At 39.7% G+C, this 27,016-nt stretch overlaps 1 protein-coding gene across 1 annotated transcript in view; it reads left to right on the forward strand.

The window, feature by feature from the left end:
• Window positions 1-27,016, forward strand: part of UBE3D (ubiquitin protein ligase E3D) — a 222,303-nt gene that overhangs the window by 32,311 nt on the left and 162,976 nt on the right. The window contains exon 5 of the mRNA XM_036767613.1: window positions 20,358-20,427. Coding sequence (XP_036623508.1) covers window positions 20,358-20,427 — 70 coding nt within the window. The remainder of the gene's footprint in view (window positions 1-20,357; window positions 20,428-27,016) is intronic.

The following is a 27,016-nucleotide window of genomic DNA, read 5'->3' on the forward strand; positions in this document are numbered from 1 at the left end:
GTTCTGTTTTATAATATCCTGATTTCTCATCAAGTCACTAGCTTCCACTTGCTCCAATCTAATTTTTAAAGTACTATTTTCTTCAGTGGTCTTTTGGACCTCCTTTTCCATTTGGCTAATTCTGCCTTTCAAGGCATTCTTCTCCTCATTGGCTTTTTGGAGCTCTTTTGCCATTTGAGTTAGTCTATTTTTTAAGGTGTTGTTTTCTTCAGTGTATTTTTCAGTATTTTTTTGGGTCTCCTTTAGCAAGTCATTGACTTGTTTTTCATGGTTTTCTCACATCCTTCTCATTTCTCTTCCCAATTTTTCCTCTACTTCTCTAACTTGCTTTTCCAAATCCTTTTTGAGCTCTTCCATGGCCTGGGGCCAGTTCATGTTTTTCTTGGAGGCTTTTGTTGTAGGCTCTTTGACTTTGTTGACTTCTTTAGGCTGTATGTTTTGGTCTTCTTTGTCACCAAAGAAAGAATCCAAAGTCTGAGACTGAATCTGGGTGCGTTTTTGCTGCCTGGCCATATTCCCAACCAGCTAACTTGACCCTTGAGATTTTTAGCGGAGTATGACTGCTTGTAGACTAGAGAGTTCTATGTTCTACGTTTGGGGGGGATGCGCCAGCTCTGCCACACCAGCACTCCTCCTTCCCCAAGAACCCCCAACTCGGACTGGGCTTAGATCTTCAGCAGGCTGTGCACTCCTGCTCTGATCCGCCACTTAATTCCTCCCTCCCATCAGGTGGGCCTGGGGCCAGAAGCAACTGCAGCTGTAGCTGCCCCACCTCCGCTGCCCCGGGGTGGTGGCCGAACCTCAAACTCCTTCCACTCCCGCAGCTTTTCCCACTAACCTTCTCCGCAGTCTTTGGTGTTTGTGGGTTGAGAAGTCTGGTAACTGCCGCAGCTCACTGATTCAGGGCGCTAGGGCCTGTTCCACCCAGCTCCTGGTCTGGTTGGTCCGAGCGGCTCATGCTGGGCTCTGCTCTGCTCCCAGCTCCCAGCTCCCAGCTCCGTGTGGGATAGACCTCACCCAGAGACCATCCAGGCTGTCCTGGGCTGGAGCCCTGCTTCCCTCTGCTGTTCTGTGGGTTCTCAGCACTTTACAAATATAATTCCATTTTACTCCAACAACACTGGGAGGGAGGTGCTATTATTACATCCATTTTATAGATGAGGAAATTAAGGAATTACGGCAGCTGGAAGTTAAGGAGATTCCCCAGGGTCACATAGCTAGTAAAGTATTTGACGTTGGATTTGAACTTGGGTCTTCCTGACTGCAAGGTCTAGGACTCTATTCAATAGGATACCTTTTAGCTGCTTCAGAGTCAGGAAGACCTGGGTTCAGATTCTACTTGGTACACCTACTGGCTGTGTGATCATGGGAAATTTATTTACACAGCTAGATGGTGCAGTGGAATAGAATGTTAGACTTGGGGTTCGAAGATCTGAATTCATATCCTACCGTAGACACTTACAGGCTCTGTAACCCTGGGCAAATCTCTTTACCTCTCTCATCCTCAGTTTTCCTTATCTGTAAAATGGGAATATAATAGCACCTGCCTCACAGGATTATTATGAGGTTGAAATGTGATACTACGTGTAAAGAAATTGGGAAATTCAGAATAGGGTTGGTTTTGCAAGAGAAGGAAGGGAGATGATGAGTTCTGTTTTGGACATGCTGGGTGATATTTTTTTATGGAACCTCTAGTTTGAAATGTCCAGGAGCAGTCAGAGATGTAGTGCTGGAGTTGATGAGAGAGCGTAGGTCTGTATATAGATAGGGGAGTCATCTGTGTGAAAATGAATATTGAACCCGTCCATGATAGCTGATGAGTCAAAGGCCCTGGACAAAACAGAGTCTTGGGGTATGCCTGTAGCTAGGGTGCAGGACATAGATGATGATTCTGCAAAGGTCAGACAGGCAAGAGGAGAACCAAACTACAGCAATGTTATGAAAATCTAGGGAAGATGATCCAGGATGAGAGGGTAGTCTACAGTGTCATATGCTGCACAGTGTTAGACCGAGAAAGGGACGTCAGAGTTGGCATTTAAGAGATCACTGGTAACTTTGGAGAGAGCAGTTCAAGTGGGTAGGAAGCCAGATTTCAAGGGGTTGGGAAATAAATGACAGAGGATGCACCTCTTTCTGATAGTTTGGCTGTGAAAGAGAGGTGATATGTAGGATGATAGTTTGAAGGGATGGTAGGGCCAAGAGAGGGTTTTTTTAAGAGTAGGGGAGATATAGGCATGTTTGTGGGCAGTAGGAAACAAACTAGATAAGGAGAGATTGAAGATGAGAGAGAGAGAAGGGATGCTTATTATTATTATTATGTAATGTTATATAACATGTAAGTATAATATATTGTGTAACATATATGCATTGGTAACTAAGGTGGGACTTTCTTACTGTTTTAGAATGATAAATTAAGTCTCTTTGATTGAGCCTTACTAGGTGCAAAGCTCCAGGCCCAAATCCCTATCTACTAGGTGCTGAACCTATGTGGGTGTGAAGCCCTCAGGGTCCGAAGGGGAGTTGCTAGGACCAGAGCCAATAGTAGGAGCCTGAGTTCTGGTCACTCAGATGACCGTTTGATGATGGCTAAAGAGTGTATAAAAAGAGAGAACAGAGCTATTTGCTTGGGGCTCTCACTCTTGGAGGAGTGTTGATGTGGAGACTCTGGGCAGCTGTAGTTAAGAGCCCTCCGGCTTGTGAATCCAGATGTTGATGCCTTCTTGGTAACCATGAATTGTATTTGGTCTGTTTATAATGTATGTTTGTAATTTGTTTTTATTTGCTCTGAAGTTCAGGGTGCTGGCTTTTTCCCCTGAACTAAGTGAATGATATATGTATATGTTGGTTTAAAGTAAAATTGTTAGCCCTTTAATGTTACTTTCCTTAGTAAAGCAGATCAAAGAACCTGTGCTGGCAGTGTTCTTGTTGTTGGGCTTGTGTTGGTCTTTCACCCCCACAACAGCTGCTAGCTGAATTGTTGCAACAATATAATACATGATGTAAAATATATGATTATATATTCATTATGATATATCGTTACAATATATCATATTATATATCGTATCATATGAGGGAGAGAGGGAGAAAAAGAGGGAGAAAGAGAGAGAGAGAGAGAGAGAGAGACAGAGAGAGAGAGAGAGAGAAAGTGAGAGAGGCAATAGCTTATAAAAGACAGCAGAAGATGCATTTAAGGATACAATAGAGTGGTTGGCCTTGATAAGGATAAGGGCCTTGGTAAGGAGGATAAGGGCCACATTTTCGTTAGTGACTGGAGTGAAGGAGTCGAGAATGGAGGATGATATCAAGGGGTTTTGAGAGTCAGGGACCTCATAGAAAATGGTTTATTTTCTCAGAGTCATGGATCTAGAGTTTGAAGAGACCTCACAGGCTGTCTACTCCAATTTCATTTTATAGCTGAGAAAATTAAGACCTGTGTAGGTTAAGTGACCTAGTCAAGGTCACACAGAGTAAGTGGCAGAGGTGGGATTTGAACCTAGGTCTTTTGACTATAGTGCCAGTGTTTTTTTCACTGTATAATAGGACTTCTCAGTAAGGTATGAGAGTGGGTCATTGTTGATTTGAGGGTGGTGTGGGAGGCTTGAGCAGGTTTAGAATGGCTGCTGTGGGAATGGTGATTGAGAATCATTTGAAGAGGAATAAAAGGGTGGCCTTGCTACAGTGAGGGCCCAGTTGACATTAGATAACAAATCTGCATTTAGTACCTTATGTGACTTTTAGCACCCTTCAGCAGTAGAGAGTGTCCTGGCAAAGGAAGATGAGGGGTTGGAGTTTTGGCAAGGTGAGAATAATGATAAGACAAGGTGCGAAGGAGAAAAGTTAAGGACTTTATTGAATACTTTGGTCTAAATAGTTTATGTTCTTTTTTTCAAATTTAATTTCATTTTAAAAATTTTAGTTTACAACATTTAGTTCCACAAGTTTTTGAGTTTCAAATTTTCTTCCCCTTCCCCTCCCTCCCCCCTTCCCCCAAGATGGCATGAAATCCAATATATGTTCTACATATGCCTTCGCATTAAACATATTTACACAATAGTCAAGTTGTAAAGAAGAGCCATGATCAGTGGAGTGAATCATGAGAAAGAAGAAACAAAACCAAAAAAAAGATATAGAAAAAAAAAGAGAGCAGATAGTTTCCTTCAATCCGCAGTTATACTCCACAGTTCTTTATCTGGATGTAGATAGCTCCTTCCACCATGAGACCTTTGGGGCTGTCTTTGAACCTTGTATTGCTGAGAAGAGCCAAGACTATCAAAGTTAGTCATCACAGAATCAATATGTCTGTGGCTGTGCACAATGTTCTCCTGGTTCTGCTTCTCTCACTCAGCATCATATCATGTTCTTTCCAGGTTATTATGAATTTTGTATCTTCCCCATTTCTTATAGCACAATAACATTCCATTACATTCATATACCACAACTTGTTTTAGCCATTCCCCAATTGATGTAATAGTTTATGTTCTAATATTATCTTTTTATTGTAACATCTTCTACTAATTATAAACTCCTTTGGATTAAGCCTTTGCACATTGTGTATTGATATATGTGTTTATTTATTTTTTCTCAACAATTATTTTATTATTTAATATTTTAGTTTTCAACATTGATTTCCATAAGATTCTGAGTTACAAATTTTCTCCCCGTTTTTACCCTCCCCCCCCACTCCAAGATGCCATATATTCTGTCACCCCACTCCTCCTCCCACATCCCCTTTCCCCTTACTTTCTTGTAGGGAAGGATAGATTTCTATGCCCCATTCCCTATATATCTTATTTCTCAGTTGCATGCAAAAGCAACTTTTTTTTTTGAGCATCTGCTTTTAAAACTTTGAGTTCCAAATTCTCTCCCCTCTCCCCTTCCCACCCACCCTCCCTAAGAAGGCAAGCAATTCAACATAGGCCACACATGTATCATTATGTAAAACATTTCCACAGTACTCATGTTGTGAAAAACTAACTATATTTCCCTCCATCGTATCCTGGCCCCCTTTATTCAATTTTCTCCCTTGACCCTGTCCCTTTTCAAAAGTGTTTGCTAAGATACCCAGTTGAGTGTGTATATTATTCCCTCCTCAAGTCAAATCCAATGAGAGCAAGATTCACTCATTCCCCCTCACCTCTCCCTCTTCCCTTCCAACAGAATGGCTTTTTCTTGCCACTTTTATGTAAGATAATTTACCCCATTCTCTCTCTCCCTTTCTCCCTATCTCAATATATTCCTCTCTCATCCCTTAATTTGATTTTTTTTTAGATATCATCCCTTCATATTCAACTCACCCTGTGCCCTCTGTGTGTATGTATATATATATATATATATATATATATGTTTATATATATATATATATATACACACACACACACACACACACACATATATATATATGTATATTCCCTTCAGCTACCCTGACACTGAGGTCTCATGAATTATACACATCATCTTTCCATGTAGGAATGTAAACAAAACAGTTCAACTTTAGGAAGTCCCTTATGATTTTTCTTTCTTGTTTACCTTTTCATGCTTCTCTTGATTCTTGTGTTTGAAAGTAAAATTTTCTATTCAGCCCTGGTCTTTTCACTGAGAAAGCTTGAAAGTCCTCTATTTTATTGAAAGTCCATATTTTGCCTTGGAGCATGATACTCAGTTTTGCTGGGTAGGTGATTCTTGGGTTCTGCAGCTCTAGAATTTGTTCAGAGCCATTTTTTACAGGTGTTTGGAGGGATTTGGGGGACAGCTTAAGCAAGTCCCTGCTTTCTAGCTGCCATCTTGGCTCCGCCCCCCCATATTGATATATTTATAAGGAGCAGTGTGACTCTGGGCCTTAGTTTCTTCATACATGTAATGAGGGGATTAAACTAGATGACTTTTCTTTTTATTTTCTTTTTTTATTCAGTATTTTTTTTCCCTAATTACATATAAGAATAATTTTTTACATTTAAAAAAAATTTTGAGTTCCAAATTCTCTCCCTCCCAACCCTCCCTCCTCATTGGAAAGGCAAGCGATAGATGACTTCTAAGGTCATTTCCAGCTTTAACTCTATGGACCTTTGATTGTCTAAAGCCCACCCCTCCCCCCGCTTGATGTACAAATTTCTATAAATTGGTGGTGGTTTTTGTTCAGTTGTTGTGGCCACCTCTTCGTGACCCTATTTGGGGTTTTTTGGGCAAAGATATGGGAATGGTTTGCCATTTCCTTCTCCTGCTCATTTGACAGATGAGGAGATGAGGCAAATAAGGTTAAGTGACTTGCCCAGGGACATACTGCTAGTAAATGTCTGAGGCCAGACTTGAATTCAGGAAGATGAATCTTCCTGACTCCAGGTCTGGCACTCTATCCACTGCACCACCTATCTGCCCTCAAATTGGTGGTTATCTATTCTCAATTTGAACAGTTTTAGTGATGGAGAATTCATTATCTCATTAGGCATCTAGTTTTCATTTTTAGGACACTTCAACTGTTGAAAAATTATTCCTTCTGTTGAGCTATATATCTTCCTTATAGCTTTATCCAACTGGTGCTAAGTTTCCCCTCTGGAATCATACAACATAAGTTTAAGCCCTTTTTTGTAAGATAGTCCTTCAAATTATTTGGAAATAGATATCATCTTTCTCTTAAGTTTTTCTAAGCTAAACATCACAACTTTTGCCTACTGATTGTCATCTCTCATGGTTTTAGGACCTCTTACCATTCTGGCTGCCCTCTTCTTGGCGTAATCTGGTGTACCTCAAAAGTGGTGTCCGATACAGAACATAGTAATACTCATTTGCCCAGAACAGAGAACTGTCACTCCCCTTCTCTATGCTGTACTTGTTTATTTTGGCATTCAAATCATAGTTGCCTCACTGAACTTGTTCTCACCTAAAATCTCTCACTCTGTCTTTTTCACATGAAAATGCTAGTTGTTTTCTGCCCATCCAGCACTTATTTGTTGTTGTTCATTTATTCAGTTTTGTCTGATTCTTTGTGACCCTGTGGACCATAGCACACCAGGCTTCCGTCTTCCATTATCTCCTAAAGTGTGTCCAAGCTCACGTTCATTTCTTCCATGACTCTATCTGTCCATCTTGTCCTCTGCCATCCCTTTCTCCTATTGCCTTCAATCTTTCTCAGCATCAGAGTCTTTTCCAATAATTCCTGTCTTCTCCTTATTCGGCCAAAGTATTTAAACTTCAGCTTCAGTGTTTGTCCTTCCGAAGAATAGTCAGAGTTGATTTCTTGTGCTTATGCAGATGAGTGTTTTAAGTCTAATTGCAGGATTTTTATTACCAAATTTTATTACCAAAAAGAAATGACTACTGAACCATAAGCCTACTTCCCCATCTCTACAAATTCTTTATGAGAAGTCTTATACGTATATTTAGGGTATACTTGATGAAGCTATGAATAAGAACACTTTTGAAAATGTTATTCTATGATGGATTACATCTTTATGTTCATATATTTAGCTAAAAGATATAGGGCAGTTGTGTTAAACTGAAATAGAAAGAGACCATTAAACCATACCTAAGGATCTCTGCAGGCCACGTATTGACTTAGAAAACCATATATTAACATCATGTTCTATTATTTTTTATTTATTTTGTTTAATATTTCCCAATTACATTTTAATCTGCTTGGATGCACTGGGGAGTATTGCAGTCCTTAATTCCTCCGTTGTAGAGGATACCAGATCCTACTGTGATTATTTTTTGTTGACAATAAAAAATTGATGAATAAAATGCTGCCTTCATATTAAAATCATACAAGATTTCTTTGAAATTGTACCAACAGATATGACTTTGTTCAAATGACCTCTCATTATTATCCTCAAACAGAATAAAAGAGGGAGACATGCTGAATAAATGGTATTTGCCACCATTGTGGAGGACGGAGTCCAAATGAAACAGGGAGTCACTGGAGATGGTGAGATCCTCCAGAAGGACCTCCTGTTTGTAGATGACATTGTAATGATTCCTGCAAGCCCTGATACATTGCTCTGTCTCCTTAGTGAAATGAAAAATATTCATCCTAACTATCCTCACAGGGAAAATCAAGTGGGCGAATAATACTTTTTGGGCAGACCATGATATGCAATTGATGTATTGCCCATAGCTCTGGTCAGTCAGTGTATGTATCTTGGAAAGATACCGTTGGATGGACAGTGAGCTCTGGCCCTGCATTGAATGGGAGGATAGCAGGATGGATTTCTTTTGTGAAATCTTTGATTGTCCAAGCTTCTCTATGGAATAGAGGCCCATTTTTTAGCATCAGTATTCTCCTGGTCTTATTAGCTGGGATTCATGTATTGCCACAGTCTTCAAAGATTTTAAGTTTAGGGTCATCCCAAGGGCAATGAAAAGGCACTTATTAATCATGAATTATGAAAAGATATTCTTGATGAACAATCACTCTGAAGTGATGTGAAGTATGTCATCACAGAAAGATAAGACTGGAAGCGGAGGAGTAGTAAAATAGATGGCTAACCAATGGACATCCTTCATGTTCCATGATCTATGTAGTACCAAAAGAAGTAGAAGAAGGTGCCTAGTGCATCAATTGGAACTCCTATAGAGAATTTATGGGAAGAAATAGACAGAAGTTGCACAGGATATGAATAGGTTGTGATCTATGTTATTAGAAGGAGTGAATTTTGATGATATTAGTCTATTGAAGTAATGTAAAACTAGACATTTATCCCTATTACATCTGTTCTTGTTAGATTGAAGGGAAGGACCAAATGTAGGAAGATTCTTTCAGCCGACATGTAATAGATCCCTCCCCATACCCTGTCATCCTTCTACCTGGTAAACCCCTCATTTGTCTTAATCCAACTTAATGATGAAACTTTTGAACAGAAAAGAGCCATGGATAGATCCCTGGGGTGTTCCCCTAAAGACCTGCTGGTTGACATCTGTCCTTTAATTAATAATATTTTGGTTTGGTTTTTCAACCAGTTATGAATCCACTTAACTTACCATTTGTCTGGTTCCTGTCACTCTAGTCTTGTTCACAAGGATGTCATGAGGCACTTTGTCACATGCTACAAAAAACATCTAGATGTACTGTATGTAGTATTCCTCAATTCTACTAGTATAGCAATCATGTGTATTAGCAAGGCAATAATCACAATATAGATGATAATTGTCAATATGTATATGTGGTTCTGTATCGCAAAATATAAGGGACTCTCCATATAGAAGGTAGAAGAAGTGAACCATTCATTCAGACACCAGACAAAGAGATCTCAAAACCAATAAGCCCAATCCACCACAGTAGCAAAGAATTCAATGCACAACATCACAGCAGAGAACCACTCCATCCCATAACCTTCCACCCTGCTGCTGGGGCCTTGCCACCAACATACACACTCATGGTACAGCCAGCGCATCTGCTCTCTCCCTTAGTTCTAACTGCTTTCTCTCTCCATTTCCTGTGGCACGCTTTCCTTTTCCTCTCAGCAAGCTTCTACCCCTACATGTGACTTAGGCTTCCTGTGATGTAAGTAGGTCATATGGCCTATTAATGGGTGGAAAAGATCTTCAAATTTAAAATACCATTATACCATGTCAAAAAAGAAAATGAGGTTAGCCTGACATGATTTGTTCTTAATGATCCTGTGTTAGCTTGTAGTGATCACTGTTTTTCTTTCTAAGTGCTCACGAATTCATCCATGTAATAATCTGTTCTAGAATTTTGCCAGGGATAGACATAAAACTCACCAATTTTCACAATTTACCTTCTTTCTCTTTTTTGGAAAATTGGGACAGTCTTTGCCCATTTCTTGTCCTATATCACTTCTTTAATTCTCCACTCTTTTTCCAAGAACACAGATGGTATTTCAGTAGCCTCAGCTGCAGGTACTTTTTAATTTGTATCTTGGCATGTAATTCATTGGGCCCAAGTGACTTGAACTCATTTAGAGCAGCTAGGTTCCCTCTTACTCTCACCTCACTCACTCATCTTGGCTTTCTCTTCCCTCATAACCATTTTTATTCTCCACACCCCCCTTCAGACTGAAGATCATTCTTTTTGACAAGGAAGGTGAAAGCACAATAGAAATTGAATTATTTTCTGCTTTTGCTTCCACCTAGAGCAGAGCTTTTCTCCCTTTCTTGTTCTTCTTCATTCAATGATAACATTAAAATAATATTAAATTAAAAAAAAACAACCCTTTTTGTTGTCTTAATAAGTGTTGACTCCTTCTGGCCTTTAACTTTCCTGACATGATTCTTAATAGAATTGGGCCAATCTATGGCTTCATTTCCTTGGTTACATTCATGCAAACACTTGTTTAAGGGAATTCTGTTTGCAAGACATCGTGCCAGTTGTTGGGAGAAATACAAACTTAGGCATTGTCCTCTTTTTCTTGGAGTTTATCATCTAGCGGAGGTGATAAATTATGTATAATGATAAGTAGAAAACAAATTAAAATGTTTGTGCATAGGGATGGGGACTGGACCTTTGAATTTAATTGGTACAAGGAGCTCCTGGTTAAGGAAACACTCTCCACCAATGTAGGTTGGTACCTACTATGCAATTTACAGTCTTCAAGAGTGAGAGATTAAATGACTTGTGCAGAGTCACACAACCATTATGAGTCAGATGCAGGGCTTCAGCTCATGTCTTCCTGGCTCTATCTGTTATGCCATGGTGTTTGTATAAGAGCACTAAAATAACATAAAGAGCTTTGAGACCTACTGAGGAATAACTTACTTTCAGGTGGAGGGATCAGGGAAAACTTCATGGAGGAAGTAGCATTTGAGCTAAGCCTTGAAGGACGAATAGGATGTCAGTAGGCAGCAAGAGAGGAGAATACATAAAAGGCTCAAGATATGGTGTGACTCTGCCATCCCTTTGGTTTAATAATGATGATAACTCACATTTTTATAGCATTTTACTATGTACCAGGCACTGCGCTAAGCCCCTTAACATTTGAATCTCACAACAGTCTTGTGAGGTAAGGGCTATTATTATTTCCATTTGATAAATGAAGAAATTGAGTTAAACAGAGGTTAAGTGATTTGTCCAGGGTCACACAGCTAGTGAGTGTCTCAGGCCAAATCCGAGCTCAAGTCTTCCTAACTCTCAGCCTGGTGCTCCAGCTTCCCTTGTATCTTGTCTTTAAAAAAATATAATAATAACTCAGGTTTATATAGCACTTTGTAATTTACAAAGTGTTTTATCATAGTGATTCTGTAAGGTGGCCAGTGTACCCAGTATTATACCTAATTTTTATTTTATTATTGTTTTTTTAAATAGTAAGCATTTATTTTTCTCTAGTTCCCTCACTCCCATTAAGAAAAAAAGAAAACAGAGTGCTGGTAATGAATCTGCATTGTTAAACAAGACTAATTCCCAATTTGGCAATGTTAAAAAATGTGTGTCTCATTCTGTATCTTGTGTCGTTCACCTCCCTTTTAGGAAGCAGGTTGCATGCTTTATCATTGGTCCTTGGGAATCATGGCTGGCTTTTATTTTGCTCACAGTTCTTAAGTCTTTCAAAGTCCTTTGTCTTTACAGCATTGTTGTTTTTGTATATATCATACTCCTGGTTCTGCTTACTTCACTCTGCATCAGTTCGTACAGGTCTTCCCAGGATTCTCTGAAACTGTGCCTTTTATTATTTGGCATTATTTTCATTGATTCTTCCCTATGCCTGGAATTCTCTTTTTTTTCTCATCTCTGTCTTCTGGCTTCTTTGACTTTCTTCATGTTTCAGCTAAGGTCCTGCAAGAAACCTCTCCCAGTCACCTTTAATAGTAGTGCTTTCCTTTTTTTTTTATTAGTTACATTATATTCTGCATATTCCTTGCTTGTACGTAATTGTATGCATGTTGTCTTATTCACTTAGATTGGGCAAATGAGCTCTTTGAGAACAGAGACTTTTTGCCTTCCTTTGAATCCCCAGTGCATAGCACAATGCTTAGCACAAAATAGTTGCTTAATAAATTCTTATTGCTCTAACTTCCTAAAGTATTGTAGTATTCTATTTTTTTTTATACATAATTTGTTCAGACATTCCCCAAGTATTGGGCACCCCCTTAGTTTCTTGTTTTTTGTCATTACCAAAAAGACTGGCTGTACATATTTTTGTACATATGGATCCTTTTTCTTTTTTTTTTTTTGATCTCTTGAGTATTATCCCTCTTCTACAAATGAGGCTTAGAACTTAACAGACTTTCCCCATCATCACATACCTAGTGAATAATACAGCTAAGATTAGAACCCAGGTTTTTTGACTTCCAAGTCTTGTATTCTTTCATTATAACACATTCTGTCTTAAAAGCATGCCCTTCCTTTACCATATTCTTACCGTAAGTGGCATACCACCAAATCTCAGAGATAGAGGTAAGCCTCTATTTTCCTACTTGTGGTCAAGATATCCATTTCATTTTTGTTCATTTTGCATTATTTTGTGTATTGGTATATGAACATTTGAGGCTAATAGTAGTATTTTTGGTTTTCTCATTAGTTTCCGCTGGCACTTCTGTCTTTCTTTGTCAGATATTGTATTTTGCTTTGGATCTGGTTTGACATGTGCACCTTGGCATTTTCTCCCTCTCCTTTCATTTCAGCTTAAAGCCCTCTACATAGGAACATAAATTTATTATTGGCTGTTCCAAATATCTATATACTTGATAGATCCCATTAAGAGATCTTAAAATGGCCTTTAGAGGTCATGAATTCCAACTCCTTCATTTTACAGATGAGGAAATGGGAACCTAGAGAGATTGTGATTTGCCCAGGATTGGTGTTTACTCATCTCTCTTGCCTTAGTTTCTCATCTAGATCTTTGTTTGAGGGTCAGATTCTTCCCCTTGCTACATTTTTAAGTGAGATAGTTGGCCCAGCTTGGTCTTGCTCTGGGTCACCTAAGTTCCTGTACTGACTTACATGATTGGATGAGAGCACTTTGGATCTTTAGGTTCAGAGTGCTAGCTCTTCAAGGTCTTGTATAGAACCTTAGGACAATAATACTGTGGACCTCCTAGACTCTGGCCTATCTATCTGGGTCAGAGTACTGACGTGCCTTTGCTGCTTGCTTTCACTCTTCCTGGCTTCCAAAGTCTCTACTGAGGATTTCCAACCACCTTGAACCATCATTCAATCAATAAGCTTTTATAAATGCCTACTGCTGTGGTAAGTGCTGGGGATATAAATACAAATAAAAACAAAGACAGTCCCTGCCCTCCAGGAGCTTACAGTCTAATAGAGGAAGTTGTTGAGTTGTTTAAGTCATGTCTGACTCTTCATGACCCCATCTTTGGGGTTTTCTTGGCAAAGATACTAGAGTGGTTTGCCATTTTCCTTCTCCAGCTCATTTTACACATGAGGAACTGAGGCAAATAGGGTTAAGTGACTTGTCCAGGGTCATACAGCTAGTGTCTGGAGCCAGATTTGAACTCATGAAGGTGAATCTTCCTGATCCCAAGTCCAGTCCTCCATCCACTGCATCACCTAGTTCCCAATAGGGGAAGACCAGATACCAAAAGAAACAGAAAAGTGGGGAGGAAGAAGAAGGTATCTGATGCCAGGGCATGATGGAGAGTCCCAAAGAAGTGCAAAAGCAGTGTAGCTGGTGGGAAATGAAGAGAAAAACTGCTGAGTTCCCTCATTAAAGCCCCATCCAGTTTAAAAAACTGGAGCCCATGGACCTGTTCTCCAGTCAGTGGGTCCAAACATAGGGTCCCGATGAAATGGGAGTACCAGGCTGATTCAGTTTTGGAGGATAATGAGATTTCCCAGTGATGAGTTTCCTGGAGAAGGAAGGCATGATAGAGACTTTTGGATAAATTCAAAAGCAGAATAGTTAGTGGGAAATGTGGAAACCCTGGGAATGTTCACCAGAGCCTTGCTGTTCCTGAAGTTGGACACAGATTTCTGTAGGCTGTAGTGTCTCTGGCCTACCTCTGGTCCATCTGAGATCTTGTTGACTTGTCTGCCTGTGGTGGCACTGGCTTTGTTAATGGCCCCCTTTCTAGTTGCCACAGTCTGACTTGTGCAGTTCTGGGTAGAAAAATCCACTTACTGTATGTAGTTTCCCATTGGAATTCTTAATCATTTATTCAACCTCCTGTGATTTTTAGTTTTTTGTTGGACTAAGTCTTGGGGGAGCTGATCCGTCTGTCTCGGTTCAGACAGGCATTTGTCCAGAACCCCTCTCATGATAAGTTTTAACTTGTACTGGAATTGTATATTTGTTATAGAGGTAAGAATTTCCCCTATAGTCTGTATACTTGATATAATTAAATCTTTCTCTTGATATCATTAAATCTCTCTCTCTCTCTAGCAAAATTGTATTTTTATTTTGTGGGATTTGGTAGGCATCTGTTGACCAATGCCAAGAAAATACTGGGATTTCTAGCCACCAAAGGATTGTGCTGCAGACAAGCTTGTAACATACCTTTCTTGCCCTTCTGATCTTTCATGCTTCAGTTGGAAAGTATGATGAAAATACCAACCTATGCCCCTAGTATCTTTACTTGTATGCCTAGGACTGCCGAGTCCCTTGCGAGTTTCTGCAGGTTTCTTCTGGGAGTATGTCACTTGAATCTCCATAATTTTCACTTGAATCTCCACGACTGAAGAACAGTCTCAGCTGTATCTTCATCATGCTAGCATTTCTCCAGAACACAGCGCACCGTTGGATTGGCTGTGTCAGATGTATGTACAACCACCTTCTATCTCCTCAGCTAACAGACTGCCACGATTCGTTTCTCTTTCTCAAGCCAGCCAGTTATGAATTGGTTGATATGTCAGTTCTCTGTCACAGTAATAATAATATGCCTGGAATGTTCCCCCTCCTCTGCTCCAACAACTGATCTCCCTGACTTCCTTTATGTCTCCATTAAAATCCCACCTTCTACAGGACCCTTTCCGCACCCCTCTTAATTCCAGTGCCTTCCTCCTGTTAATTATTTCTTACTTCTCTTGAATATAGCTTGCCCTGTATATATTTGTTTGCAGGTTGTCTCCCCATTAGCTTGTAAGCTCCCTGAGGGCAGGGATTGTCTTTTGCTTCTTTTCTATCATTAATGCTTAGCACAGTGCCTGGCACATTTTAAGTGCTTAATAAATGTTTATTGATTGATTGATTAATAAGAATAATCATACACACATATGTATACAGGTTGAAGTTTTGCAAAGCTCCTTACATTGCTTGTCTCATTTGATCCTTATAACAACCCTTTAAGGTAGGTGATGTTTACAGATGAGGAAACTGAGGCAGAAAGCGATTACATGATTTGTCCAGGGTCCTACAGCTAGTAAGGGTCTAAGGCAGGTTTAATACTCTGGTCTTCATGATTTCCAAGCCCAGCATTCTATCCACTGCATCACCTAGCTGTCTTTTTAATCTTTTCTATGGAGTTTGGTAAATCACTTGTTCCTCCAAAGGTCCCAATCCATAATTTATTTTAAATATTTCCTGCCTATTTTATAATAACAACTCCAGTAGTTGTCTCTTCTCTTTCCCTCTCTACTTTGTACTACGTTCTTCTTTCCACCAGCCTATCAGCCCTTCTTTTACTTCTCTTCCACCTCCTTGAGATGTTGTTTCTTATTTCCTTCTTGGATCAGTCATTCCCGTGTTCCAAACTCCACTTCCCCCCCGTAACAGGGAGACCAATTTTCTCTTGACACAGACAAAGTTGTCAGTCATCTTGCACAGAAATGCAGACACAGCACAAACCTTTCAAGTTCCTAGATCAATTTTCTGGATTTTGATACATCTGAGATTTCATCCTTTAGGTCTTTGGGCCCGCCTGTGGTAAATGTGGTGTTACCGATAATCAATCAGTAAGCATTTATTAATGCCTTACCGTGTCTCACTGTGGTAAGTGCTGGGGATACAAAGAAGGAGTAAAAGTTGTCCCTGCCTTCAAGGAGCTTATATTTGAGTGGGGGAGACAATATGTACATAAAATAAGTATGTAGGATATACATATAGAGTGTATATGATGTAACCTGGGCAAAGGAAGGAACTAGTAGCCTGGGGCACTAGGAAAGGCTTCCTGTAGAGGGTGGCATTTGAGCTGAATCTTGAAGGATTCTTGGGTTTCTAAGAGGTGGGCAAGAGAGGTGAGAACATTCTAGTCTTGGGAGATGGCCCATGAATGAGCAGAGATGGATGCTGCAAGTAGACTGGAATGGTTAGATTGCAGATTGCATGAAGGGAATAATGTAAGAAGACTGGAAAGGTAGGTAGGGATGAAGTTGTAAAGAGCTTTAAATGCCAAACAAGAGTTTATATTTGATTCTAGAAGTAATAGAGAACTGTTGAGGTTTCATGGTGTGTCTCAAAGAATTCAGAGTCAGACCACCTCTAATCCAAGTACAGGTATTTATTGAAGATTGATGTCCCTCAGAAGCAGGCTAGGTTCCAAGAGGAACCGGCAACTTAGTAAGACAGGACAGGCAATTTTATACTGTATTGATGCTGATTACACAATGAGAATTATGAATATTAAAAAGGCAGGAGAGGTTTGTTAAGTGATCAGTAATAGGGGAGGTGTCCATTCTGTGGTTCGGGTGGTCAAACATCCTGGTCATGCTGCTTTCTGATTGGCTAGCTATTGTGGTCCTGTCCAGTCAAGATGGATAGTTAGGTATTGTGGTCCTGTCTTGGGCTAAATGGGTGATGTGATTGTGGTTGAATACAAGGACACACCTGTTCAAATATGTGAATTGGATCTGGGGGCAGTGGCTAGCTAGGGGCAGTGGCTGTATTGAGGCCGGGGGCCTGAGGTGTGGTTAAAGCCAGATTATGTGGTTAAATCAGGATGTGCCTGCTGTACAGTGGGGCCCATAAGGAAGTTAGAATGTTGGGTCTGGGGGCAGCTTTATTAGGATTCCATCAGAACCGCTAGAGTTTATTTAGTAGGGGATGTGTGTGACGTGGTGTTCTGGGGCAGAGCCTGACTCAGTCCAATCCTCTGATAGTTTAGTTTTGATAAAGGAACAAAATGAGATGCTTTGTAAGTCATTTAATAGTTAACAAAAAAGAGATTTACTTAACCATAGTGGGAGAAGGTTATTCCATGAAGATAGGTGTTGAGGATACCTCCAGGTGAATAAAGCTCCTTGTCTGATTCACCAGCCAAGAATCAGAGAAAGGACTTGGAACCCCTTTTGACTGCTTTGTACTCAGGTGAACAGGGAGTGATCTCAACAGCCCGACCTTTAGTTTTCTGAACCAACCAAGTCTCAAGGATGGTCTCAGTATTGTTTAAAGAAAAATTGGCCGAACTTGCAACCTGACCTCACATAGATAACTCCCAACGCTGCCAATTAGTCTCAGCAATAAATAATACCTTACATTCATATAGAGCTTTATGGTTTTCAAGGAATCACCATATATATTTTGCTGATTCTCATATAAACTTTATGAGGCAGTCAAGGCAGGTCCCCATTTTATAGACCTAGGAAACTGAGGCATAGGCAGGTTTAGTGGCCTGCCTAGGGTTAAGCTATTGCCTCTACCACATGCGGTCAGACCTGAACTTTATGTTATAGTGTAAAGAACACTGGATTGGAGCTACGATCTAGGTTCAAATCCTGATTCTGCTACTTATTATCATTGTGATCTTGAAATAGTAATTTCACCTCTTGGTACCTTTTTATTGTCTCTAAAATGAGAGAGTCGGACTAGATGTTCTCTGTTGTTCGATCTTTTTTTAGTCATGTCCCACTCTTTGTGACCCCATTTCGGGTTTTCTTGGCAGAGATACCGGAGTGTTTTGCCATTTCCTTCTTCAGCTCATTTTACAGATGGGGAAACGGAGGCAAACAGGGTTAGATGACTTGCCCAGGGTCACACAGCTAGTAAGTATCTGAGGCCAGATTTGGACTCATGAAGATGAGTCTTCCTGACTCTAGGCCTGGAACTCTGTGCACTATGGCCCTGCCTGCCTGCCTCAGATGTTCTCTAAGTTTCCTCTAAGTCTATGAACCCATGAAGTTTGTTCAAAACTGGTGTCTTTTGAACTGATGTTGCTCATTAGTGGCTCTTACCTGTTTGCTGCTCCAGATCTCTGTTCATCTGAGGGTCTCTCAGGTAGTTCCTTCTCAAAATTTCTTAGGTTTTCTTATTCTTGTTTGACTGGGCGTCAGGAATCTGTTAAATACAAGCATACAAGATGTCTTTATAGAATAATTTTCAGTTTTAGTATTGAACATAATCATTATTCTTTATTCTGTTAGAGAAGGATCTCAATAGGAACCTATATGGGATTTTCTCAACTTTTTTTTAAACAGTCACTAACAAATAGTTCAACATACAAAGAATAAAGGGTTTGTATAAGTGAACTTTACGATTTTAATTTTTTAAAAAAAATATATATTAAATTTGCTAGATAGTAACAAAAGTGTTCCGTTTGTATCCCTGTCTGGTCTTTTTTGTTTTCTTCTCTCTCTGTTTATTGATATTCTTTTTTCCTTTTATTTTTTGCATCTCTGTTCCTAGCCACCAAATCCCATCTCACTCCTTCTATCCCCAAATCTCTTCCTTATAAAAGATAAGTATATGTAGCTAGGTGATATAGTGGGTAAACCACTGGTCTTGGAGTCAGGAAGACCCGAGTTCAAATTCAGCCTCAGATAACTTACTAGTAATATGACCCTGGGCAAGTCACTTAACCCTCATCTGCCTCAGTTTCCTCAACTGGGGATGAAAATAGTACCCACCTCGTAGGGTTGTTGTGAGGATCCAATGAGGAAATATTTGTCAGAGTGCAGTTCCTGACACTTAGTAAATGCTTAACAAATGCTTATCCCCTTCCCTAGTCAAGGAAAACAAATCAACACTTTGGCCACATCTGAAAATGTTTGTCTTGTTCCAGACCTCTAGTCTCTTTTCTTTGCTTTTTCACCAATCTTCTGAAGTCAGGATTGGCTCTTTGCTTTCATCGGAGCTCTGAAGTCTTTCAAACCTGTTTTCTTTTATTGTGGTGATCGTGTAACTTGTTTTGCTTGTTCTCCTTATTTGTCTCTGTATCAGTTGATACAAGCCTTCCCATTTTTCTCTGAATCTGTCATAGGGCTTCCTTTACATCTATGTTGGACCAGCAGATGTTTTTCCATGTACCAGTCATTCCAGCTTTTTTCACCTGGACTGATACAAACTAGTCCATTGATTTCCAGATGGGCTCCACCATTAAGAACCATTAACCACAGGCTACTTTCCCTCAGCCCACTTTTTATTTGCCTCCTACCCCTTCCGTGTGGAGTTCATTGTGTCACTAATAATGTTTTTGTGCTGTAGATGTGAAGAGGAAGGCTCTCATAACTAATTTCGTTGATATCTTGTTCTTTAGGTTAATAGTCCAATAGCAAAAGATGGCCTCTTTTAGAATATGTATTTTTTAATATTAAAAAAATAATTAAGCATACTCTTAAGGTTTATTTTAGGATACTTACCATCCCTGTATATTAGCAACGTGTGTAAGCACTGGGTGCAAACATTATTCTGGAAGACTAATAATAGGGTGAATTTGAACGAGGCAACTAGGTGGTGCAGTAGGTGGGCCTAGAGTCAGGAAGATCTGTGTTCGAATCTGGCCTCAGACACTTACTGGTTGTGTCACCTTGGGAAGTCACTTAACCATATTTGTCTCAGTTTCCTCATGTGTAAAATGAGCTGGAGCAGGAAATGGCAAACCAAGAAAACTCATGAAGAGTTGAACCTGACTGAAATGACAGAACAGCAACAAAGTTGAATGAACATCTGTCAGAAATCTGAGTAATGGGCTGTTTCAAGCGATAAGCAGCTCATGGCAGAGGCAGTGTGATACGATATAAGGAGCGCTGTACTCTAGGTGACAGAAGGTCAGGCTTCTAGTCTTTTATATGCCTCTTACTAGCCGTGTCAGGATGGGAAGGGACCGACTCTTACTAGCTTATATGATTGTCCAGAAGAGGGAAGGTCACTAAATCTGCCCGTGCCTGTTTCCTCAGTCTATAAAACGGGGACAGTAATACCTGTCTTGACTACCTCATAGAGTTGATATGGAGATCAAGTGACAGACCGTATACTGTGATTCTTTGAAAACCATAAAGTCTCTCCAAATGTAAGGTACTATTTATTGTTCAGAAAGATGGCAATGTTGGGAGTTATCTATGAAAGGTTAGGTTGAGGGAAGTTAATCTATATATTGATGAGTCTTTGGAATGTTGTACTTGATGTGGAAAAAAAAGTTCTATCTTTATGTAAATTTTATATACACATCCAAAGTAATCTCAGTGTTTGAAGGGCAGATAGAACCATAAAGTTCAATCAGTACTCCGGAGAATAGGTTAAAATTATACATTCCTTTTAGGAAAAGCTGAATGACATTTAAATGACATTTTTTTTCCTCTTCCACAGAAACCAAAGGCAAATACCAAGATAATTTGCAAGCGTTGCAAAGCAATGCTAGGAGAAACTGGATCATCAGGTAAGAATTTCATAGAAAATACCAAAATGGTTTCCCTCATTTGCAAAAATTTCTCTTAGGGAAAAATGAGGAAAAAAAAACACATGAAAAAGATCTGAGGGTTTTAGTGGACTGCAAGCATTATGTGATTTAAGTGATTTGCACCAACTTTTTTGACTACCGTCTTAGACAGCAGTAAGAAAGTCAAAGTGTCTAGGACAGAGGCTGTAATATTCCAAAGGTGTGGTCCTACTATACCCAGAGGACTGTGTTTAGTTCTGGGCATCACAGCTTAGGAAGAGCCTGGATAACTTGACAGGAAACCAGAGGAGGGTAGCCAGGATGGTGAGAGGATTTGAGACCAGGCTGTGTGAGGATTGATTGAAGGAACTGGAAATATTTAGCCTGGAGAAGAGAGGATATGGGAATGAGGGCATGATGAAGAATCTGAAAATGAATCATATGGAAGAGGGACCATTTCTTGTTGGCCCCAGAGGGCAGAAGTAGACGCACTGGGTAGAAGATGTGGAGAGGGAGACTAAGCCCAATACAAGGGGAAAGACTTCAGAACAATGAGAGCTTTCTAGGAGTCATACGGGCAGCCATGGGGTGGGGGGCAGTGGTTATCCCTTCACGTAAGGACTTCAAACAAAGACTGAATGACTAATTATTGGAGAGGTTGTAGAGAAGATTCCTGTGCAAGTATGAATTGGACTAGATGGTCCCTTCCAACTCTGAGATTCTGTAAGGAAAGATTTGTATGTGTTATAGAAATGTTTGTTCAACATACAAATTTTATATTATCAAACAGTTTTATATATAGTGTAACAATATCAGAAGTTGGTGGTGGGGGAGCTATGGAAAAGAATAAGCATTTATATAACGCCTACTGTATGCAAAGCACTGTCCTAAGTACTGTACAAATATTATCATAACTAATCATCCTCGTTGTGTCATTAATAATGTTTTTGTGCTGTAGATGTGAAGAGGAAGACTCTCATAACTAATTTCATTGATATCTTGTTCTTCAGGTTAATAGTCCAATAGCAAAAGATGGCCTCTTTCAGAATATGTATTTTTAATATAAAAAAAATTGAACATACTTACAACACATCCTCACAACAATGCATTTTACAGTTGAGGAAACTGAGGCAGATGGAGTTAAATGACTTGCTTAGGGTTATACAGCTAGGTCCAGCACTCTATCCACTGTGCCCCACAACGACTTCATTTGTTTTTGTTGTTTTTATTTTGACCCTTGGAAATGCACTGTAGGATGTTTTTAGCATTTAGAAATACGGAAAAGGGCCCCTTTCAGAGAGTGCACCATAAGGTTGATAGAGAGCTTGCATCAGAATCAGGAAGTCCAGGGTTCAAGTCCTGTCTCTGACACATACTTTCTGTATAACCCTGGGAAGGTCTCTTAGGTTCTTAGAGCTCTAGGCAACTCTCGGAAATATTAAGTCGAAGAGCATTTGCTCATCTATGGTCAGTAGAGGGAAAGAACTCCTCCAAAGAAATTCCTTACACCGGTGATCTTGTTCCACTCCCTCTGTACTCTTTGAAGAGTCAAAGAAGCTCTAGGATATAGGATTCAGTCTTAAAAATATCCTTCTTATTCCTAGATTCCTTCCAATTCAACATCCATCTAGTGTCAACTCTGTGCCTCTCTCACTGGGAATGCAAAGATTTACATTCTATTGAGAAAGCATTAACAACCTGGTACAATGTATGGAAGGATCAGAAAATATCCCAGCGTGTATAGTGTATAGCAAATGTTTACCTGGATCGATCTAGTCTGTAACAGTATCATCTGTGGTGCTCTTACTTCCTTCTCTTACTGGCCCCCAGCATTTAGTCTTTACCTCTCTGGCTCTTTTCCCTTTAACCTGCCTTCATATTATCAGGAAAACGGGCTACTATGTCTCCCTACTTCTAGGTGTAACCCATGTGGGTGACTGTTCCTGTTAACACTGTAGCTCATGAGCCCCCATTGGTGTACTTCCCTCTAATAAATAAGTCACTTATTCTCAGTTAACATTAATCAAAACATTTACCGAAAATACAAAACAAACATAAAATGCTTATATAACATACCACACGTGAATCTCCCACCATCGCACATACTGCCTTTGGCGAGAGTGAATATACCCTTTAAGTCCCAGGGTGGTATTGTACATGTACATAGGTAGGGAATATGTGTGCTAGGGCACCTTACAACTCTAGAATTATAGAATTCAGTACTCTTTTTTTGGAATATTGATATACTTCAATAGCCTCCTTCCTATCCAATTTTAGGAACTGTCCATAAGAATTCCTTGATCAAGTGTAGCTTCTGTGTCACAAATGCTTCTACTGCTAAGCTGAATTGATCCACTCTGTGCCAGCCTAACACCTCACTAGACACAGGCTCTCAGTTGGATGAGTCGATTTGCTTGGCTGCTTCTTTGATGTTCCACTTCTAAGTCTTTCCTCTCCTCAGCTGGGCTTGCTCATCAGAAGCAGCTTTAATATCTGCCACTTCTAGCTTCATGCCTTCAGCTGACATAATGTTATGTTCTTTTGGGAAAAGGCAGTGACCTTTATCATAAGATTAGCAAAAGCCTCTTCATCTTTGTTCCTTTGGCAGGATTCTTCTCTGTCTCTCAGCAGTAACAGGTGGTTATACAATAAATATCTCCTGTCTCCTTTTTTCTCTTCCTTCTCAGCAACAAGTGGCAGTATAGAGCATGGTATCTTCTCTTCTTTCCTCTCTTCTTCTTTTTCCTACTCTTCCTTCTCCCCTCTATTTCACTTTTCTTTTCCTTCTCTTTCTTTTCCTTCTTTTCTTTCTGGTCTTCTTCCTGGCAGTGGATGGCAGTTAAGAGAGCAAAATTTATCCTTTCTACTTCTTCCCAGCAGGTCATTATTATATATAGATGATGAGTAAGTCCCCTGTAATATGCAGGTTGGTCATTTTTTTTAAACATCGAGGAACTACTTTTCTCATAACAGTTAAAGAGATGTATGCCCCAGATAAGTGAATTGTCATAGGTCACGCAGCTCAAAAGTGGAAAGATACTTGGGTCTGGACTCAGAGGACTGGATTCAAATCTTAACCTCTGAAGCATGTTGCTTATATGTTCCAAGGCAAATCATTTTATCACTATCGGCCTCAATTTCCTCTTTATAAAAAAAAGAGGGAGAGAGAAAACTGGAACTTGAAGGTTCTTGAGGCCCTTTCTAATTCTGGATCTGTCATTCTGTGATCCTTAAAAACCTTTCTTCCATATCCCCCGCACCCCTGACATGGATTGACAAAATAGTTTTTCTGAACTGCTCTGGTCTAATTTTATATGTAGTTTTTTTATGGGACATTATGCGATTAAAGAGACCTAAACAAAGTCTGCTCTGTGTCCCTCATTTGTTGTTTTAGTGTTAATTGAATTTCATTTAAAATCTCTGTTAAACCATTTTAAAGTCTAGTAATGAAAATTCTCATAATTGAAATGAATATCATTATTTCAGTGTGTGCTTTTAAAACATCTCAAGTGCTATAACATGCTGTGCTCACGCTGGGTGTGATGACTAATAGCTTTTAATATCATTAATTATGAAAAGTTTGAGTTTAAATGAAACATAGTTTCAGTTACGCATAAAGGCTGAAGGTATTTGCTCCTGAATATGGCAGTAATCTTGAAAATAGTTACTGAACCACTTGCTAGGATTAATGATGACTTGTTCTGAACAAGTATTAATGAATGCTACAGTTAATGCCTCATTTATCCAGTATTGTCAGGACATAGAGTATGCACCCTAAGTGAATTTTTCCAATTACTGAAATTTTTCCCTGCAAGCAGCAAAACTTTATTAACTTTACAAAAAAAATCCCACTTCATAAAACATTTTTTTAGTGATTAACTTTTTCTTAATCTTAATTTTTTAAGAGTCTTTTTATTTTTGTCCAGATCTGTGCTTGATATATATATAAGGAGCTCACAGTGAGGAAAGTTAACCAATTAACTTTTGTTAACAAATATTCTAGAATTTATAGTCTTAGAGAAGCAGATTAACAAATGTTCTATAGCTTATGGTCTTAGAGAGTTCTCTGGAGCATTGAGACAGGTGGTATATATCAGAAATAGGACTTGAACCCAGCTTTTTCTGGTTCTGAGAGCAGCTCTCATTCCATTATGCACTACATATGAATACAAGTTAAACTTCATGGTGTAGGGATATCAATCAACAAGCACTTATAATGTTCTAGATACTGCAGCTACAGAACATTTTAAAATGTTTTAAGAACAAAACCAAAACAAAACAGGCAAAAAAAAAACCCAGCCTCTACTCTCAAGGTGGCTCACAGTCTAATAGGGGAGACAATAAGCAAACGACTCTGCACAAGCAACATATATACAGGAAAAAGTTAGAGATAATATCGGAAGGAAGGCACCAAGAGGAAGGAGGACCGGGAAAGGCTTCTTCAAGGAGGTAGGATTTCGGGTGAGACCTGGAGGAGGCCAGGAAAACCAGGTGGTGGAGATGAGGAGGGAAAGAGTCTCAGGAATAAGGGGGAAGACAGTGAAAATGTTTGGAGTTGGGAGATGGAGGGGCATGTGTGAGGAACAGCAAGGAGGCCGGTGTCACTGAAGGAGACCGAGGTGTTAGAAAATTGTAAAGGTTGGAAGGGGCCAGGTGATAAAGGGCTTTAAAAGCCAATTTTGTATTTGATCCTACAGTTAATAGGGACCTGTAGAGGAGAGAGGGTGGCATGGTCAGTTCTGTGCTTTAGGAAGATCAGTTGGACAGCTGAGTGGAGGATCAAGTGGAGTAGGGAGGGACTTGAGAAAGCACCCCAACCAGCAGGTTATTGCAATAACGAGGCACGAGGTGTTGAAGGTATGCACCAGGGTGGTGGCAATGAGGGATGGTGGGGAGTATGCCAGAGGGGTTATGAAGGTAGAGACAACAGTACTTCACAACTGATTAGATAAGGAGAGGCCAGGTGAGATTGAGGATGACATTAGAATGAGCGTTTGTTGTTGTGCCGTGCAGTTATACCATTCTCTGTGCATTTTTTAGCTCTTTTGTCCCTTATCCTGATGATAGAATGTCAGCTGCTCCTTGTCCACTCTCATTGTGCCTGCTTGTGACAGCCTGACTCCCATTTCTGCAGATTCAGAGTCTCAGAGTTTGAAGGGAAATCAGAAGGCATTCAGGAATCCTCTTTCCCAGTATTTCAGTCCCTTCAAGGTCATTCACCACTGTAGCACCTTTCCTCTTTTGTCAACATACCTCTTAAAGAGTGATATCCATAATTCTATGTCAGACTTTCGATTGTTGTTGCCTGGCCAGGGAAGAAGTCAGTACACTTATTATTTCCCTTATCTTGGCCCTGTACTTTGATTAAGGCAGCCTAGATTGTGTTATTTTTTTAAGCTGCCATGGCATATTTCTGGCTCATTTAAGTTGCTACTGGGTCCTTTTCACATGTCAGAGAAGGTCTCTCCCAAAAGGACTGGACCTGTAATTGTATTGGTATAAGGAACTCCAGGATGAGGAAACCCCCTTAGCCTATTCAGATTAACACCTTCTCTGCAATCTGCAAATGTCTAATAATACTGATAATTTAAGTGACTTTGCCCAGGGTCACATGGCCAGTGTTTGTTAGAGGCAAGGCTTGAACCCAGGTCTTCACTAATCAAGATGGTCTGGCTTTTTTTAAGGATATCATGGTGGTTTCTGAAGTGACTCCTATCAGCAACTGGTCATTTCCCTTCTGGTAGGATGGAGCCAATTCCACATTTTGTGATTTTGTTTGCTGCTTGCAGTGTTTTATGACTCTCCTGTTGGAAAAAAAAATTCTTGTTAAAGAAGCATCAGGCTCCTGAGTCCTTGATGCCTTTGAACATTTTCATTCCTACTTTGGGCAGCTAGGTGGCTCAGTGGATAGAATTTCAGGCCTAGAGTCAGGAAGACTCATCTTCCTGGGTTTCATTCTGGCTTTAGACACTTAATGTTGTTTGCCCCAGCTTCCTCATCTGTAAAATGAGAAAAGGAAATGGCACACCACTCCAGTATCTTTACCAAGATTACCTCAAATGGGGTCCTGAAGAGTTGGACACACCTGAAAAATTCTTAATATTCCAACAAACTTTTTGCCATCCTCTCCTGCCCAACTCTATATGGCAATCATAGAGTATTAATATATATATGTATGCATACATATATATTTTAACTTTGAAGGATCTGAGTTTTTGTTTGCTATCCAGATGTTGGCATATAAGCTGCCATTGTTATTAGAGAACTCTTTTTGCTTATGTTTATAAGTGCAGCACAGTGAGATGAGTGAGCATCCCATGAAGTTCTTTTTTATTGCATTGATAATTAGCTTTGCCCCAACTTCTCTACTTTCCTCTCCAAGGAGATCCTAAGGAAGAGGTACAACTTCACCTTGTCTTCCGATTTTGCAAGGATAGTCTTGTGAATTTTGCAATAATCAGCTTTTGAAATTGATGTAGTTTATTTGCTCCAGTGGCATATCAATTCAATCTTTGTCATTGGACAAAGATTTCACGTTTAGAATCCCAGTATTTAAACTGATGTTTATTGATGGTCTGAAAACTGGTAT

Source organism: Trichosurus vulpecula, chromosome 7 (genome assembly GCF_011100635.1).
Source record: "Trichosurus vulpecula isolate mTriVul1 chromosome 7, mTriVul1.pri, whole genome shotgun sequence".
Lineage (NCBI taxonomy): Eukaryota > Metazoa > Chordata > Mammalia > Diprotodontia > Phalangeridae > Trichosurus > Trichosurus vulpecula.